The 13942-nt window shown below is 32.9% G+C and overlaps 1 protein-coding gene across 5 annotated transcripts in view; it reads left to right on the forward strand.

The window, feature by feature from the left end:
• Nucleotides 1-13942, forward strand: part of ADGRB3 (adhesion G protein-coupled receptor B3) — a 700248-nt gene that overhangs the window by 266577 nt on the left and 419729 nt on the right. For 4 of the 5 annotated variants that reach the window (XM_081828473.1, XM_081828476.1, XM_081828474.1 and 1 more), the window contains 2 exons: nucleotides 7115-7225; nucleotides 13432-13593. The exons of the other annotated variant lie outside the window; for it this stretch is intronic. In XM_081828473.1, coding sequence (XP_081684599.1) covers nucleotides 7115-7225; nucleotides 13432-13593 — 273 coding nt within the window. The remainder of the gene's footprint in view (nucleotides 1-7114; nucleotides 7226-13431; nucleotides 13594-13942) is intronic. 5 annotated transcript variants of the gene reach the window in all.

Here is a 13942-nt window from a genome sequence, read left to right on the forward strand (position 1 = left end):
CCAAGCCCTGTTCTTGTTAGGAAAATATAGAAATATTTATCCAGGGACGATTTAGTTTACTTTCTTATATGTTAGATTTCCTAGGATCTTAGGAGGCCACTTTAGCAATAGGATCATTCAAATCTTATAGTGTAAGAGTTTTAGTCTTCTGCCAGAAGTGTTAAAGCTCACAGTAAAACATCTTATTTTGCCACTGATATGCTAGTGTGCTAAATTAAATTCTAACGCAGGCCAACAAGAAAAGACATTCAGCTACTAGTTTACTATTAGAAGTAGAATTGCATTTATCATTTATGTGATTCTACATTTATTTTCCTTATTACCAACAAATAAAATATTTTTCAAGCAAAACATTACTGGTAGTTTATAAAAATTCAATAGTTATCTCAAAAAGATATGAGGTCATAAAATGCAATTGACTAATGTATAAGAAATATTAACAAATAATTCCTACATAATTACACACATTGATGATTTCTTACATGGAATGGTGCATCCAGTTTACTAACATTTCCCAGAAGGATGACAAAATAAGAATAAAAGCAATGATTTAAGGGTTTATACCCTAAATTTCCTGGAACTATTCTAAATAAGTTGTTTTATTATATAATTTTCACATACATATTTGAGGAGATCTAAAAATAAATCATAATTATATGTTATTATTTCAAAGTTCCTATTTTGAATAAAGATAAATTAAAATATAACATCATTGTCAAAGAAAATATGCACTAAATATACTTGAAAATTGCTTTTACAAAATATATTGTTTCATAAGTTAACAACTTAATTGAAAACTGAAAATTCGGGACGCCTGGGTGGCTCAGTAGTTAAGCGTCTGCCTTCGGCTCAGGTCATGATCCCAGGGTCCTGGGATCGAGCCCCGCATCGGGCTCCCTGCTCGGCGGGAAGCCTGCTTCTCCCTCTCCCACTCCCCCTGCTTGTGTTCCCTCTCTCGCTGTGTCTCTCTCTGTCAAATAAATAAATAAAATATTTTAAAAAAAAAAAGAAAACTGAAAATTCCTGAACATTTTAAATTTTTCTATAAACATACTAGCAGTTTGCCTTTTGACCATTCTCTGTTTTGTCCATTTTTAGAAGTGGCATAAAATTACCCATCTACCTAACAGAGTCATGCCAACTACCTAAAAAATTATTTCTGTGGGAGTATTTTGAAAAACAAGATTCTACTTTGTTATTGTAAGATATAGCCTCTTGGTTCCTATAGCCAGGTATCTAACTATGGAAATGTAACCGAGAACCAATTTGAAGGAAAGAATATCAATTATCCTCTTAAAGTTTAATGATGGATTTCTCTGATTTCTAATATATCTTAATATGTCTTAATTTATTTTATTTTAAATACTTCTTAATATTAATTCAATTTTCTAAAAAAATATTTTAAATATTTCCTGATACTTCTTTTTTTATTATTTTAATTCAATTAGCCAATGTATTTCCTGATATTTTTAATTTATTATCTAGCTCTCATTCTTGAATTCTTTGGAAATTGCCTTCTAGCCACATATTCTATTCCTGTTTGGTTCTTGGGGAAAATGAAATTAGTATATTTATAATCAATAACATTTTTAACCAGTGTCCTTCAGGATTTCACCTAATGATGTCTAATTTTAATATTCCTTGTTTCTAACATCCATGCCAGTTCTAGAAATGTCTTTGATAATACAGATTGTAGTCTTTTCCCCAACATTTCTATCTTTTCATAAAGCACCTAACTATGTAGGCACTCAAATAGTTGTTGAGTGAAAGAATACAATTTTGAAGTCTGATCAAATGTCAACAAAACATTTTTTAAAAACCTCAGAAAACAGAAAGATATCATAATGACTGATAATCTGGACTGCTCTTCACTATCTAAACACCTCCCAGCTATAATATGCACAAAAAATTTGCATGCAAAATAACTGTAACAACTCCATTTCCAAAAAGTGTAAAAATGAATGAACACATTTAGTAACTCATGCTTCTAGCAAAATACGAACTTAGAATGCATTAAATATAATCTTATTTCAGAAAATGCCTGGTTGCTTCTTAACAGAATTTGTCTATACCACCCATAATCCAGCCAGATGTTAGAATCTTTCTTCTGCCAACAAGTTATACATTAATATCCTTACTTGTTATGCTCTGACAAATGAAATGTCACTTCAAATGTCCAGTTGCGTGGCTTAAAAGATGTATTTTCTCTTTTGAGACACATTAGCAAGTCATTCTAGTTAAGGGTGATATTTAGGAAATTAATAGAAAAAGTGGGTTTTGAGTTTTTGAGCTTAATATTTTTATTAAAATAAATAATTTCACATATAACAAAGGTTCAGTGGATTTCCGTGGGCTAGGAGCTTCACAGTATCAGAGACTATTTTTCATTTATCTTTGTAAATTTAGTGCCTAACACATAAGTAATTACTAAATGTTTACTGTTAAAAATTAAGCTTTGTTTTTAAGGCATTAAGCTTTGTCTTAGGTTAGTGAGATTTAAGTTAAAAAAAAAAGGCAATATTGCAATTATTTAAATAATAATCTGAATATATTTATGGATAAAGAAATGTTGACTGTCATGATCATACATAACTAACTTTCAAGTACTTCACTAAAAAATTTATTTTCTCCCCACCGAACTGTTCACCAAGCAAGTTAAAGAAAGGGTTCTAGACATCTAGAAACTTGCATTTTGGAGAAGCAACTCTTAACATGAAACGTATTCATAAAACAAATAAATAATGAACCCCAGCTAGGTGCAAAGCAGGAAGTGATTTTAAAACTCATAAGCCATACTTCCTTCTCAAAGAGGTTTGTAATTTCATACAAGGAATAAACCAATCTGAAAATTAAAATGAAAGTTGATTATTGGTACAGCATGAAATAGAAATTTAGAAAGACAAAGCCTGATTATGATTGGTTGATAGTTCATGGAGGTAGTGCCATGGGAGTTGGGCTTGGGGAGGTGCTTTACTGCAGGCATGGATAGAAAAACAGGTGTTTCACATGGAGAAAGATGATAGAAGTGGTGCAGTGGTTTGACCATTTCCAAGACAAAAAGTAGTGCATGTTGATCATTGAATGAAAGTAAGACATAACTTGGAGAGTTTTTGAGAAGCAGTCACTCATGGCCTGGGCTAGGGTGGTTTCTGTGGAAATGCAAAGGAAAGTTAGCTAACAAGTAAAGTTAGTATTTACATCACAAAATAGATTGCAGTAATAACTTACCACCTAATCTGATGCACCTACACATTGAAAAGTAAACACTTGGTAAAATAGCAAATGGATGTGTGTGTGTTTTCACTTATTGATGACTGTGATTTCACATTATTATAACCCTTGATTTCTAGACAAAAACCTCACAACTAATAATTGACTGTCAAGAGTCAGTTTTCAAGTCTATTTGTTTCTTAATGATCCTCTTATATATTTCTGGAAGGGGGAAGAGAAGACGTAAAACTGTTCTTAAGGCAACAGATTTTTGGAAACTTTCTTTCATGTAGCTTTGAGGATGTCTTACTTCCAGAGACTACTGCTTTTTATCAAGGAGCACATTGAAAGGTTCTATGAGAAAAATGTGCCTAAATATGAAAGTCATCTCCAGTCATTTGAGTTTTATACGTGCATACAGTTATTTACCCACCACTTCATTGATACTATCAATATAAGTATATAGGAAATGAGCCTGTATTTTCATAAGCCATGTACTGTATGTACATACACAATATGCTGCACATTACTTCATTTGATTTCATAACTTGCTTTTCATTGCTTACCCAAAGCAGATCATCTTTTTATTTGGTTATGCTATTTTCCTTGTGTAACTAATGTAGTATATTATCTTTGCCAACTCAGAATCATATGAATATAAATCAACAACCCATGAAGAACTTTTATTATCCAGAGAGCATAATATGCTTAAGGTTTACCTCAACCTACATTCACCACATAAGAAAATAATAGCAAAACTAATACCTTATTTTTTTCTACATTTGGATGATCCAACTGGCCTTTATTTTCACTAGAAGTAAAGAAGATCAAATCATCATGAAAGGGAACACTCATGTTTTGAAAATATCCCATTGTGAGATATGTATGGAACCATAACATTTGTTGTTAAATCTTACCATTGACAACAACCCTAAAACAAAGATGTATTTTTTTTTTCAAACACTTGGCACATAAACATGGCAAAAGAAACTTACTTGGTTAGATAATTGTTTACATGATTCACTTACAAATTCAGATTGTTTTAGGGCAGAAACAGTAGGTCTGGAACATTAAAAAAAATACCACCATAGTGTTGTTTTTCCACCTGAGAAAAAGAAACAAATTGTTAGTATGTCTTCTTCTTACAGGGAATTTAGTTATATCAAGCCATCCTGTTAGTTTTCATTTTTTAAAAGTAGTTTTCCCGATAAATTATATTGACAAATAATCAAAATTTTCATTTGAAACCTTTGGTTATACAAAACTATATAATCAAGTTCTTCTTAAGTACTGTGACCCAGTATTAAGTATCCCAAGGTTAAGTATCAGCACTAATGCTCACATAACATTGATTTTTGATGATGAGTAAAATTGAGTAGAATTGACTACAGTGAAGAATACTGAAATTTAATTTGTATGATACCTATGTTTGAGAGATTTAAATCACATTCCAGCTAATAATATGAAATAGTTCACACAGATGCTAATATCTGCTTTTAAAGATAAGTACTTTGTGTTTAAACTTCAGAAATCATTAAAAATTTAATATGACACTTTTTTTTTTAAAGATTTTATTTATTTATTTGACAGAGAGAGAGAGTTAGCGAGAGCAGGAACACAAGCAGGGGGAGCGGGAGAGGGAGAAGCAGGCTTCCCGCCGAGCAGGGAGCCTGATGTGGGGCTCGATCCCAGGACTCTGGGATCATGACCTAAGCCGAAGGCAGACGCCTAACGACTGAGCCACCCAGGCGCCGCTAATATGACACTTTTAAAATTATTTCAGCAGTGTCTGCCAACATACTCAGACCTGTAAATTTCAAGATTATAGTCCTTGTACAAATAAACTACTTATTCTTAGAAAACAGAGTATAGGCTATTTTCATGCTGCCATTGAGTTGAAGAAATGTCTTCTTCTAAAACAGGTTAACAAAGTTACTTACTAAAAGAAGTTATAAGGAAAAAAAAAAAGAAGAGAAGAAGAGGCTGAAAAAAAAAGTTGTAGGCATGGAAAAATTTTTTTTGGTATCCTTTTCCCACCCAGTGCCAAAACTACCTTAATGTGACCATCAAAGCCTGCGACTTATTTATGCACGCACATACTCTGACTTAAATGTTCTAAGTGCTAGACACACACACATATACAATTTAAATGATAAATTCAAGAGGACAGAAGGTAAAGCATAATGTTAATAAAAATTACTACTAAATTTCTTTGCTGTTTCAGACCCAGAAAATTTTCAATTATATATAATACTTTAAAATCTGGGTAGTACATAAGAGTCTAGATATAAACTTTCTAAATAGTTTCCAAAATCATTAAATGATATGTGATTAGATGCTTCTTATTAGCATAATGAAACATAGTTTAGGCAGCACATACTACATACATAAATGAATGGAATGAGAGGATGTTGGCAGCAATGGAAAATAATGATGGATTTTACAAGATTAAACCAACTGACATTTTATGAAAATTTCCATTTCCTGCCTTGGATTTCATCCAAACTGACAAAAACAAACACACATTTAGATTTCTCAGATTTCTCTTGGGATGTTCTCTTGGGTAGAATATCTGGAAAGAATTTCTGACAAATCAATCTGTCAGGTGCCACACTTTAATATTTATGTGGGAATTCGCCAGGATGGACAAGAATGTATGCTAGTCTTTTCTCCTTACATAAAATAAAAATTGTGGGTAGAATTAGTGCTTACAAAACACACTGCTCCATTGCACAAAGTTGTAATATTTTAGCAGAAGCTTAAAGATTAATTGGAAAAGGTAAAATTATACATTGCCAAATTTTGACATTGGTTCTGGCAATATCTGCACTATCATTAGAACATGTTTTACTCAATCATCTTTGTTGTGTATTCAAGTCCTAGTCTTAAGGGCCCAACAATTGTCTGGATGTAATAGAAACACTATGATAGCCTGCCCCTCGGGAATACCCTTTCTCCTACCCACCCTCCCCTGAGCCAGAATCAACAACTATCCCATAAATTCGGCTTTTGTTTTATTAAAATTATTTTACAGCAACAGTGCCAGAAGCATGGAACTCTTGCAGAATTCCAAGCATATGAATTTTTCAGAAATGTATTACATGGAGTCTGTCTTTTGTTCAACTTATTTTGTCTCTTCCCCATTGTCACCGAGTTAGGCCCAGATATTTTTGCCTTTCCCAGGAGGTACAACATTAAAGGATTAAATAACAGAAACCTGGAGCCACATCTTTTTAAAACATAACTCTTAAAGGAGAAATCATTGTCTTACATGTGGTTAGAAAAGGGATGAGCAACTGTCTAGGGACAGGGCAGGAGACAATTAGAATTAAGTCAGCCACCACGTATCTATGAGCTTTTAAAGGACACTAGGGACAACCCCATATTTGGATAAATATTCCATTAAGTGAATGTTTGTTTACCTTAGGAAAACCAGGTTACAGGATTATTCATTCATTCCTCAAGAGTAAGTGCTGAAAATCTCTGGGGTCAGGATGGGGGGTGGGGGGCGGCGGCGGGGTGATTACTACTCAGTTACGGCTGTTATGCAGTCAGGATTCTCTCTGTGAAAAACAACAGTTAACACTGTGGTTGTATTTTTTTTCTGATGTATTGCTTGGAAACATTATCAGAAAAGCTTACACTATTTGTTAATTAAGCTGACTTAAAACCCGATGTGTAATTCTATTGACTGTTATTATTGTTTCTTGAAACTTTGCTCTTGTTTATAGATTTTTTGACTTGAGTTTAGAAATATTCCAAGTAGATCAGCCTCGCAAATCTAGACTTGTAAATTTAATCAGTAACTTCTAGGTATATGCAGGAACATATTGCATGAGACAATAATGTAATTTGTGAGAAATGTCTACACACAAGCTTTCATATACCTTTATTCTGTCTTTAGAATTTGGAATGATGGGAGATCATACAATTAAAAGTCAGCGACCTCGATCTGTTCATGAAAAAAGGGTCCCTCAGGAACAAGCTGATGCTGCTAAATTTATGGCACAAACTGGTAATACGTTAGTTACATTTTTCTATTTATTGTTGTTAATTTAATGAAACCACTGCATGTTTTCATAATCTTTTGCTGCACATTTGTCAGTTTTTGGAGCTGATATATTTTTGAGCCATTTCTTTTTCGTCACCAGTTAAAGTCCATAAATGAAGTAGCTTTGAGTTGAAAAGCGCACCAAAAAACTGTGTAAGATTTATTTTGCTTTCAGTATGGGACATTTAGGATTTACATATTATTATTTACTCATGTCAATTAACTTCTTAAAATGTATCCTTAAACTTCTAAAGAAAGTCAACAGTTATTTTGTCAATAATTATTACAGGATTTTTTCAGAACTAGAATTTTAAATAGGACTTTAAATGATGAAATTTAACTGAGCAATAAGATGTCGAGTATTTTTTTCAAATGTCATACATCATAGAAATATTAAATGTTAAAATGTATGGAAATTAGAAACATTTTCAGAATTTTTTTTTATTTGGAAGAGAGTTTTGCTATATAAGCTAAATAATAAAAAACTGACAGTCTTTATTAGTAAGCTACAATACATCCAAACAATTAAATATCAACAAAAATCACTTTCTGGTTTGTAAAATTTTTAATCCTAAACTAATTAGATTACTTTCAAATACCTCCCTCGGGGGGGGGAGAAAAATATATACATATATATATATGCATATATATATATATGAAACACAATTAAATGCATTCATATGTTGGGTCATCATAATAAATGGCTATAATTCCATCTGTTTACATTGCATGTAGTACATTCTTAGATGAAAATGTATTTAAACTGTGTTATGAACATTTTCAGCTGTCACTTTTATTTCAGGAAATTGCAAACTAACAGTTTTATCTATGTCTTTATAAAGTTTTATACATTCCAATCTGGATGATCTGTTTTACCATTAATACTGAAGTTTCAAGTACTTGATCAGCTTGTTGACATGACATTGACTAATTTTGATGAAATTCTCTTGAAGAATGAATGTTTCCTTTAGTTTATATTTTCTTAGGATATTTATTCTGAACATTAAATTTGGATCTACAACTTAAAAATGCAAATATTCTTAATGGATTGTGCTCTTGGTAATGGGTGAGTAGTAGAGTTTAACACATTAATTGTAAGTAGGTCAAAGAATTCTTCAGAACAGGAAGAATGTTTACAATAAATTCTACATTAAGGACATATTTTTAGCTTTTTAAAATATATATGTTGCAGCCAGACCCAGAAATGAAGAAAACTTGCTTATCTGGATTGCTTTTGGTGCAGCTTCTCATTTAACAAAAGGTGACATATTTTTACTCTTTGCTCGAACGGGTCCAAAAGTGCATTGCCAAGGTCAGGTAAATTTTCAAATTATTGAATGTATGTTTCTCCCTTACACGGAGCAAAAAGCCTCAAGCACTGACCAGAGATTGCAGAATATTTGACTCTAGCTAGAGGCACAGGGCATGGGCTGATAACTCAGCCTCCTTCCAGTGCCATCTCACAGGGGCACTTCTGCGAGATCAGAAATGTTCTTCCTTTTTGCACAAGAGGTGGCAGTCATTGGCTTGCTGAAATTTCTTAAAAGTGGGGTCACTTGGGAGTGAAATGGTGAGCCATAGTTTTAAATTCCCAATTATGTGGTAAAATTAGTTGATGCATGAATATTATGCAATTTGGCCAGGAGATTTTATATAAATTCGGTTTTTGTATTTGCCTGTGACATAAACCAAGAGAATTCAGTTCTCAGCCAAAACCTTTTTTGCAAATTCAAATCACAAGGAACATGATGTTTTCTTAGTGAGAAGTTACTAATTTCTGTTTTCATTTACTGGTTCTTTTTCAAGCATTGTTTTGTACCAAAAATATAATAACACATGATTTGGTAAAGTAGGTGAAACACTTATTAAAGAGATCCATGAGGAGCATTAAAACCATTTCTTTATATTGTTAACAATAATTCAGAAAAGGCAATGAAAAATGAAAGTTCTGAAAATATCAACTGGATGCTTGAATTGATGCAAATAAATATTTATTATTTAAAGCAAAAATAGTTTAGGTAAATATAAAAACACATATAATACTTATTTTAAATGCAAATTACTACAATACTGATAAAAGACTGGGAAACTGCATTATTTAAGTAGTTTTTAAAATATGTAATTTGACACCAGGCAGTTATAAAGTTAAAAAGAGAGGCTGGTTTTTTTTCCCTTCAGTATTTTCTGAGAGTATACTTTCTTTAGGTGTTAAGGTAGTTAGTCTCAATAAGTGCAACTAAGTAATAAAATCTTAGAAAAGCTAAGGTTTACTTATTAAACTTTTCTATTGGTCTTTCAAATCAGGAAATTGGTGTTACATATAAACAATGAGAAACATTTGCTAACGTTAATTTGAGAATGAAGAAAAGCACAATAGAGGTAAAATTGAATGATGGAAGACATTATAATATGTGTTTTATATTAGTCATGAGGGAAAACAAAGCAAAACCTATAAGCCTTTTTTTTTTTAAGATTTTTTTTTATTTATTTATTTGAGACAGAGAGAATGAGAGAGAGAGAGCACATGAGAGGGGGGAGGGTCAGAGGCAGAAGCAGGCTCCCTGCCGAGCAGGGAGCCCGATGCGGGACTCGATCCTGGGACTCCAGGATCATGACCTGAGCCGAAGGCAGTCGCTTAACCAACTGAGCCACCCAGGAGCCCCCTATAAGCCTTTATAATTAAGAATTACTTCTCAAAATGAATAAGCTGGCCTCTTCAACCAATATGATCAGTAAACCCTCTATCTGAAAAGCAAGCTTTCTGTAAAGTAATAACATGAGTGGAAATTGTTTTTAAAAGAGTAACGTTTGGTAAAATAATGTTACTTTATCAAAATAACTTAATCATTTTGGTCAGTTCAATAATTGAGATAAGCTAGTTTAAATATAAATAGTGTTCCAATAGCCTAGGACACAATTTATATTTATGGTAAAGAGAAATGAAATGAAGTGGTAAGATACAGATACTTAATATAGACATCCAAATTAAATGCCAAAAGATGGCTTTAAGACAATTTAATTGCACTCCCTAGTGCTTTTTAACATCATAGTCATCAAATGATCTTATAAACATGTTTAGAAAAGTGGTCCTGTATTCCAGTGGGGAAAATAGCCTATATTAGTAAAGGATAGCATGTTATCCTATCTAAAACAGAAATATAAAATTAGAAGTATGTTTCTAGTTTAATGATTTTAACATACTAGCAAAAATTTATATTAATATTTTTTACAATTTAAAATGCACTCTCATACATTATCTCATTTAATCCTCACACATGCATTTTGAGGTAGATGTATTACCCATTTTATTGAGAGGTTCCGAGAAATAAAGTGACTTTCTCAAGGTCACAGAACTAATATTCAGTAGCTTCGCATCAAACACAGGTCCTCTGACTTTAATTACAGTGCTTTTCCAATCCACTTTCATGTTTCGTGTCAGGATAAATAGTCTTAAAAGTGCCTCAGATACTGAAGCGTTCTATGCCATGTTTATGTGCCTTCTCTGTTACAAGTTAAGGAACCAGAGTAGTTCGTGCTATTTCCAAAGACACACATATTAAAAACAGTATACTTTGTATTGTACTTAACTATTCTAATGTCAGTGAGTTTTTAAAAATATGCATCTCTTTCTTATAAAGTATATGAGCTATTTCTCACAGTCACCCAAAGTGCTGGACCAGAATAGTCTTCACACTTTTCTGAATTAAGAAGTGGCAGCATGGAAATCATTATTAGTGCAAATGTTACCTGAAACTATACCATTTGAGGTATAATGAGGTCATTTTGGTAGGTAGGCTGGTATTTGAGTGGCAAAATTTGATTCATAATGTGAAAACCAATATGTATTTTATTCATTTATTTATTTTGTTTTTGATCAACAAAATGAACCATAAATTTGAGCCAGTGAAGAAGGCCAATTCTGAGCACTAATTATCAATCTCTTAGGATCTACGCATCACTGCTTAGCCTGTTGAACATCATTACAGTATACATTCAGAAGCAACCCAGACTTTTAAATATTTGTGCAGAAATACATTTAAAAATAGATCTTGATCCTGATTCATTGCTCAATTTAATAAAAACATTTTTAATGCCATCATAACAATGCAAAGGTAAGAGAAGGACTGCTTTTGTGGAAAAATATAACACTTTTATGCATAACCTTTATCACTTTTATAGAATTTACATTGTTCAAGGTTTTCCAGCTCTTAATTAATAACATACAACCATAATATTTCTACTCCACTTACTCTCATCACAACAAGGGTTGAAATATCAAAAGAAAAAGCTTTGCATTATATTTTTCCTAACTTTACGCTTAAATTCTTCATCCCTAAATGTATATGTTCATATATACATATATGTGTGGATATTTTTTTGACCATTGCCATATTATTGGGTTCTAGATAATGATTTTTAATTTTTAGAGTATTCTTTAATATAAAAGAACAAATTATGCAACCTGCCTTTAAATGTAATTCAAATGGTTATCCAATAACATTTTTATGAAGTACTTAAATATAAATTGGTGAAGGCAAAAAGACTAAAATAATCAAGGGAAATCTATAGAGGACTTTCAGGACAAACACTGATCCAACACTGAAAAAAAGTCCTATTTAATGTAATACATCATCCCAGTAACCACTGTCTGTGCCCTTATGATATATATCTAGTCATAAATGCCTTATAATCTATGCCTCTGGGTGCATAATGCATCCCAATATAAGACCAGATCTTTATAATGGTGCAACCCAAATTGTGGTTGGTGGACCTATGCTTATCTGTGAACTACTTTTTATGGGCCCCTGAGGAGATAAGAAGCTTATACCAGAAAATAAATTCAACTACTTTATCAAGCACATGTTTTATTTCAGCTAACTTTTTTGTTTGTTTGGAAAAAAGAAATTCTCAGTGAAGAAATCAGCAAATTGAGTTACATTCTGGTTCAACCTCCTTCTGTCCTGGAGTACCAGCCTATGGACCAGCTATCTTGAGTAGCCCTGCAAGTAATGTCTAAGTCATTTACTAACCTTTCAAAAGAAAAAAAAACGATGGGCAAACAGATCATCATATTCTTTTTTTTTTTTTGAATTCTGTTTCAAAGGCAAAGTCTAAACAGAACTTATATGATATAAATTGTTCCTTGGTTTATATAATCAGTGATGCAAAGTATTCAGAAACAATTCACCTGCAAACCTTTCCCACAACCAAATAACTAACTTAAGTTCTTCCTGCCAGCAGGTAAATGGCCCAGTTTTGTATTTAGGGAAAAGCAACTGCCAAGTTTTCAAATCAGTTTTAAAAATCTATCCTGAACATGATGTCAGAATAGAATCAGAAGTCCATTGTGATGGTCTTAGAAATTCTTGACTTTAAGTCTTTTTGGTACATGACTTAGATAATAATAGAAACCAGACATAATTTTAGTGTGATGCTTACTCTGAGACAATTAATGGAATTCAGACATTCCTTGGCTTTTTAGGGCCTTATTTTGAATAAATTAATAGAAATCATAGGGAAATTTTCCTTCATTTTGAGTAAAACTCACTCTTCTAGATCATGAAGAAAATTCTGAGCAGGTTTTGAAACAAATGATCACAAAATAAATAGCTGTCATAGGATGAAAAAATAAGAACTGCACTAGGAATCAATTATAAATAAGTGACAGTGTTTAACACTATAAGAATTAGATATGCCCAAACTCCCAGGGCTCCACCTCATCCAGCATGAGAAAGGAGGCTACACAGTAAAGGATTAGGGAAGAACCCATCAATATATTCCTGCTCACCAAAGCCGGAGTAAGTTTAGCAATACATTTTGCTTCCTCTCCCGTCCGAAGGACAAAGCCTCAGATTGGCTTGAGGAGAATCCCTTCAGCAATCATTGTTGTTGATAAATGCTGACTGGTCCCTTCATAGTGTCTACAGTACAGTGTCTTTGTGAAGAGTAGTTTTGCTAACAAGGTTATAACCAACTTGGACCTCGCACCCGTGTCACATGTATCTCCCTTTAAATGTATTTTTCTCTGAGATGTTTCCTTGTGCCTTTTGATGTAATGTCATGTTTTTACATTTAAATTATCTTGCATGTCATAACGTCAGTTTGGTCTGATGCTTAGTGGGTGAATATTCAAAGCAGTATTTCATGTTTATTTGTTGTCTTGCATCCAGGTGAATCTGGTGTGGAGGAGTGGTCCCAGTGGAGCACGTGCTCAGTTACTTGTGGTCAAGGGTCGCAGGTGCGAACCAGAACTTGCGTATCACCTTACGGGACACACTGCAGCGGCCCGTTAAGAGAATCAAGGGTTTGCAATAACACTGCCCTCTGTCCAGGTAGTGTTAGCAGCAACTACAACTGTGGATGTTATTGAATTGTGTCATGCTCCGCATTTGGAAAGATCTGTTATTTTCCTATGAAATGGGTAGAGACATTTTGATTAAAGTGGATAAGTTTAACTCATTTTCAACAGTGAAATTTTGCCATATATGGGATGCTTTCTGCTCTCAGAGCAGTCAGGAAATTACATAAGTGACTCCCCTAATGAATTTTCTGGAGAAATTTCTGTATCTGCTTCTAATAATATTTATGATTATAACAGCTTTCCTTATTTCAGGTGGCAAAATGTCCAACTGAATGTTTGAGGAAACGTAACCTTGCAGACATACTGGAAATGGGATCTGT

Source organism: Leptonychotes weddellii, chromosome 8 (genome assembly GCF_054177405.1).
Source record: "Leptonychotes weddellii isolate Sample4059 chromosome 8, ASM5417740v2, whole genome shotgun sequence".
NCBI lineage: Eukaryota > Metazoa > Chordata > Mammalia > Carnivora > Phocidae > Leptonychotes > Leptonychotes weddellii.